Source organism: Ptychodera flava, chromosome 18 (genome assembly GCF_041260155.1).
Source record: "Ptychodera flava strain L36383 chromosome 18, AS_Pfla_20210202, whole genome shotgun sequence".
Classification (NCBI taxonomy): domain Eukaryota; kingdom Metazoa; phylum Hemichordata; class Enteropneusta; family Ptychoderidae; genus Ptychodera; species Ptychodera flava.
The window spans coordinates 15,541,909-15,547,908 of NC_091945.1; the positions used below are offsets into that span (position 1 = coordinate 15,541,909).

A 6,000-nucleotide genomic window follows, 5' to 3' on the forward strand; every position below is an offset into this window, starting at 1 on the left:
GGAGCGGTAAAAGAAAATAGGGGCTTACGAACAAGACTTATGCAAAGGGGGTGATGCAGTTGCTGTTGCGACCAATCAGATATAGCCTTCCGAACCAGCTGCACATCAGCAGAAATCTTCATATTACTACAAGGCCCAAGCTGAGCCACGGTCCCTTCACAAATCCGTGGCTGAGCATAGGGATTTATAGGGTGATAAATTATATCATAAGAGTGGGGAAAATATCGTTCATGGAAGACTCCAAGACGATAGAAAATATTAACATAACATATCCAGCAGATTGGGAAGACCCCCCCCCCCCCGGTACTGTCTATGCTTATAGTAGAGAAAATGTACGAGATGTAAAAGTGGCTTGTCATTTGACCTTGTCAATGAGTGAAATGCAAATGGTCACTTGTGTGCCAAAAAACTTGTAATAACACGACGGTATGTAAAGGATAATTTAGCGTTCCATTACGCCAAACCACGAATGGATATATGTTGTTATATAGAGGGAAAGCGTTGAGATTCTCTGCCTGATCAGGGCTAGGCTTTTTACGCGCTGTCCTTCAAGGACTTGAAGTCGACAAAAATACACCCTGACAATCAATTTACATGAAAGTTAATTCGCTAGTTTTTCGTCACTTCTTTCAGAATACTTTCACATTCATCAGTTCATGTATTTAAGCTTATATTGAGCACAGACACCTCGTTGCATATTTTAAGTGATACCTTTGTCGATAATTGTAAAATCAATACTATAAAGCATTGTATTGTAAGGAAGCCCTTGACACGGCCTTACCCATTTGGAATGGAATCACCTTATGTTTACTCACCCTATCGACTGGCGTGTCATGGAGATGGCCAATAACAAATTTCAGTCACATGAATTTCATTAACCACCATAGCAACAAGGGGTATATATAGAGATACATCCGCCATCACATTTCATACCAGTTCTCACTGTTTGACCAATACGTCAGCGTTGTGAGGCGTTCTTGTTGTTTTACATACCCGCCAATTTCCTCCTCGACTCAAACCACCGCATCAATTCAAAATGGTATGTATTTTCTTCTTCTTTAAAGAATCACTCTATTATCGTTAACTCGTAAAACAACTTCATGAATTCAGAGTCAGGTACGATGTTCGGTTTTTCACATTATTCACAAGCCCTGCTTCGCTCGTTAGCAGCGATTGGTTTGAAGGTTTGAGAAAACAAGGACACTCATTCGGGGCGTTGTCGGCGAGTTGAAAGGCTAATGGGCAAGCGTGTCTGACTGGAAAGTTCGAATATTTGCTACTTTTGACGTATGGAGTTAATGGTTACATCTGGGGAAAACCATTGACTCCACTCTCGTGAGAAGCACGGACCTCACAATGACCGGAAATCGAAGAAGGGGTTCTAGTTTGAGAAACATGGCGTAAGAAGGACGAATTTTAAGTATTAAAGGAAACTGTACCAAAACACTAATACAAAGCACTTGCGTGTTTATCAGCGCAAACTTTGGACAGTACAAAAATCAATAATGAACGTTTTGGATACCAGCACGCAAACTCCTGCTTGAAGAAAGCCAAAATCGATATCGGCCATATATTTGCGCTGCGGTGGCCTTGTCTCGTTACCTTTGTATCCCACACAGAGTACTTCAGCCCTCGAGGGCATGGTGGCGTGACCGTTCAAATTCCATCATTTGAAATGCACCTATCGGCATGCCGTCTGGATCCTGTGATCTGTCAGGATCTCCGATGAACTCATTTCAATATGACGTCACCATCCTGTTTTCTCTGCGGTGCGGTGTCCAATCACAAACCCAGTATTGACGCGAAGGATTTTTCAGTCATCAAGACATTTTTTTAGCGAAGATGTTCACGACAAAAAATCTTTAACGGTCTCGAATGAATATGGATGATACGTTGGAATTTATAGATGTATTGTAGGGAACATTTCCTATTGAATAAAATCTGTCACAGATGGCGCATTTGTGGGAACAAAAACTGTCGGAAGAAGGAAAAAGTTATATATGCAAACGCGGGCATATCCGGACGTGACACTATCACAATCTCTCCATCACGTGGTGGAAGAACTGTGACTCTTATTTACAATTTTGGCGCTCCCTTTCCGCTGTTAGTGTCGCTTTTCATTTGGGTGCACCCTAATAAGGGTTTTGGAATATCAAATGCTGAGCTTTATATAAAAGCAAAAAGGTTGACATAAAAGACTTGGCGTATTGTGCGAATTGAAAACAACCCCTATCACACAAAAAGTAAGTTCGCAAAGTAGATTGCCTCAAGGTCATATCCTCCGTCTTGAAGGTTATGACCTCAATTTTCCAGTTTTACAGCAGTGCTCTTTGTTCTGTGAGTTTTTAGTCCCCACGGACACCGTCCGGGGGACTTATAGGTTTGGTCATGTCCGTGCGTGCGTGCGTGCGTCCGTGTGTGCGTCCGTCCGTGCGTCCGTCCGTTCACGCAGATATCTCAGAGATGCCTGGAGCGATTTCATTCAAACTTGGTACAAGGATTACTTCATATGTCATACAGATGCACGTTGATTTGTTCGTGATACGATCCAATATGGCTGCCAGGCGGCCATTTTATTACGATTTTTTCATGTACAGAGCAACAACTCAGGCATGTTTCAACTGATTTTATTCAAAGTTGATACAAGGACATTGACCAATGTCATAGATATGCACTTCAATTTTTTGGTGATACAATCCAATATGGCCGCCGTGCGGCCATTTTGTTACGATTTTTTCATGTACAGAGCCATAACTCAGGCGTATCTCAATCGATTTTATTCAAAGTTGGTACAAGGACATTGACCTATGTCATACATATGCACGTCATTTGTTTTGCGATACGATCCAATATGGCCGCCAGGCGGCCATTTTATTATGATTTTTCATGTACAGAGCCATTACTCAGGCATGTTTCAACAGATTTTATTCAAAGTTGGTACAAGGACATTGACCAATGTCATAGCTATGCACATTAATTTGTTTTGTGATACGATCCAATATGGCTGCTGTGCGGCCATTTTGTTACGATTTTTTCATGTACAGAGCCATAACTCAGGCATATCTCAACCGATTTTATTCAAACTTGGTACAAGGACATTGACCTATGTCATACACATGCACATTGATTTGTTTTGTAATACGATCCAATATGGCCGCCGTGTGCCATTTTATTGCGTTTTTTTCATGTCCAGAACCATAACTCAGACATGTATCAAGCGATTTTATTCAAAGTTGGTAAAAGGAGATTGACCAATGTCATACATATGCACGTTAATTTGTTTTGTGATACGATTGGTCATACATTTGCACGTTAATTTGTTTTGTGATACAATTCAATATAGCTGCTGTGCGGCCATTTTGTTATGATTTTTTCATGTCCTGAACTCAGACATGTATCAAGCGAATTTATTCAAAAGTATTTTTATCACAGTATTTTTATCACAGACCTAATGAAGAGGACTCTATCCTCTCTGAGGACCTGTAATCAAAGTACCCATTAACAAGTGGGGACTGTGTCATCAACGATGAGTTTTTGAATCCAAGACAAGCACATGGTTTGCCTTGAGTTCTTGACGTGGCGTTCTTTGAAGCCGCCGCAAATGCGCGCCTGACTTCTTTCGTACATTCCTTTCTGCATTCCGTATAGCGGGCAGCCTCGGAGGTAATGGCGGAGACGCGACTTCCTCTATCCACTGATGGAAAACAAACTTTTATAGAGGAAACCATAGAATTTATCAGAATTTCTGTATAGTTCTGTGAGAGTAACTCGCGTCATCTCGTGTTTTTGCTTTCAGCGTGAATGTATCTCAGTCCACGTTGGCCAGGCCGGTGTCCAGATCGGTAATGCCTGCTGGGAGTTGTACTGTTTGGAGCACGGTATCCAGCCTGATGGTCAGATGCCAAGTGACAAGACCATCGGAGGTGGTGACGACTCCTTCAACACCTTCTTCAGCGAGACCGGCGCTGGCAAGCACGTTCCCCGTGCTGTCTTCGTCGATTTGGAACCAACTGTTGTAGGTGAGTATTCTTTAAAATGTACTGAACTTTGTAATTTCAATTTTTGAGGCAAGGTAGATAAAATGTATAAATAAACATTAATTATATCACATAACGACAAAAAATATAAACCAGATTGTAAGATACATTGCTCAGTCTTCCCTCCAATTTCATTTCAGATGAGGTCCGTACCGGCACATACCGTCAGCTTTTCCACCCCGAGCAGTTGATCACCGGCAAGGAAGACGCCGCCAACAACTACGCTCGTGGTCACTACACCGTCGGCAAAGAAATCATCGACTTGGTTTTGGATAGAATCCGTAAGTTGGCTGATCAGTGTACCGGTCTCCAAGGTTTCCTGATCTTCCACAGCTTCGGTGGTGGTACCGGTTCTGGTTTCACCTCCCTGTTGATGGAACGTCTGTCCGTCGACTACGGTAAGAAGTCCAAGCTTGAGTTTGCCGTCTACCCAGCTCCACAGGTAGCAACCGCTGTCGTTGAGCCCTACAATTCCATCTTGACCACCCATACCACCCTGGAGCACTCCGACTGTGCTTTCATGGTTGACAACGAAGCCATCTACGATATCTGTCGTCGTAACCTCGACATCGAGCGTCCAACCTACACCAACTTGAACCGTCTGATCGGCCAGATTGTCTCCTCCATCACCGCATCTCTGCGTTTCGATGGTGCCCTCAACGTCGACTTGACAGAGTTCCAGACCAACTTGGTACCCTACCCACGTATCCACTTCCCACTTGCAACCTACGCCCCAGTCATCTCTGCCGAGAAGGCCTACCACGAGCAGCTGTCTGTTGCAGAAATCACCAATGCTTGCTTCGAGCCAGCCAACCAGATGGTAAAATGCGATCCACGTCACGGCAAGTACATGGCTTGCTGTATGTTGTACCGTGGTGATGTGGTACCAAAAGACGTCAATGCAGCCATCGCCACCATCAAGACCAAACGTACCATCCAGTTCGTCGACTGGTGCCCAACTGGTTTCAAGGTCGGTATCAACTACCAACCACCAACCGTCGTACCTGGTGGTGACTTGGCCAAGGTACAGCGTGCCGTCTGCATGTTGAGCAACACCACCGCCATCGCCGAGGCCTGGGCTCGTCTTGACCACAAATTCGACTTGATGTACGCCAAGCGTGCTTTCGTCCACTGGTACGTGGGTGAGGGTATGGAGGAAGGTGAATTCTCCGAGGCCCGTGAAGATTTGGCAGCTCTGGAGAAGGACTACGAAGAAGTTGGTGTCGACTCCGTTGAGGGTGAAGGCGAGGAGGAGGGCGAAGAATATTAATTTTACTTTGCCAAAAGAAACAACAGCAAAATCATGACTAAAGATTTTCAAATAATGAAGCTCGTAATTCTGTTCGCAAATTTTCGGCTACTTGTGTGCGACATTGTTTTGTTAATCTCGAATTATCGCAAACTAGACTCCTATTAACAAGAACACGAGTTTTCTGTTTGCTGGTTCTCTTGCTAACGTTGTTAAACGTTTCTTCTGCCAATAAAATGAATATTTGCATTAACATACCACTTTCTGTGACGTCCTTTTTCATGAAAATGTATCGATTTTAAGTCTTATCATGAAGAGAAGGTGATTTTAATTACACAAGTCTTACGAATGAAATGTTTCTCTGGTATGCCATGCCACCGTTGCATTATCGACTTCTGGTTTGTAATAATAATAGCTCTTCCAGAATTTGGAAAGTCTGCTGTCTCAGGCCTTATAAACTTCGGTGTCCCCGTGAATGACCTTGTTTAATGTTCACCACTTATCAGGAAACTTGCTCCGCTGCTATGATTGTTGATTATAATTTTATCTTTGATCATTGACATTTTCCGGAAAAACGTCCGAAAGTAAAAGTACGGGTTAGAGCTTCTCACACTGTAAAGAGAACGCCCTCACTCGAGCAAAAGTCCTCTCTTCATGGTCGTAGAGATCGACCACAATGACATATCAGCCGTGCCACTCACTATAGTCTGGTGA

General features: G+C 43.4%; 1 protein-coding gene across 1 annotated transcript; it reads left to right on the top strand.

Annotated features, from left to right (window-relative positions):
• The first annotated feature begins 877 nt into the window (after positions 1-877).
• Positions 878-5,543, top strand: LOC139116962 (tubulin alpha-1A chain-like). Its single transcript, XM_070679714.1, has 3 exons — positions 878-1,039; positions 3,797-4,019; positions 4,178-5,543. Exons 1-3 carry the CDS (start codon positions 1,037-1,039, stop codon positions 5,305-5,307), a joined length of 1,356 nt encoding a protein of 451 aa, XP_070535815.1. The 5' UTR covers positions 878-1,036; the 3' UTR covers positions 5,308-5,543.
• The last annotated feature ends 457 nt before the right edge of the window (positions 5,544-6,000 follow it).

What these genes read in the sequence shown, in the direction of transcription:
- LOC139116962 (XM_070679714.1), top strand. An exon ending in TTTGGAACCAACTGTTGTAG is followed by an intron (nt 4,020 to 4,177) that starts GTGAGTATTCTT and finishes ATTTCATTTCAG; the next exon opens with ATGAGGTCCGTACCGGCACA.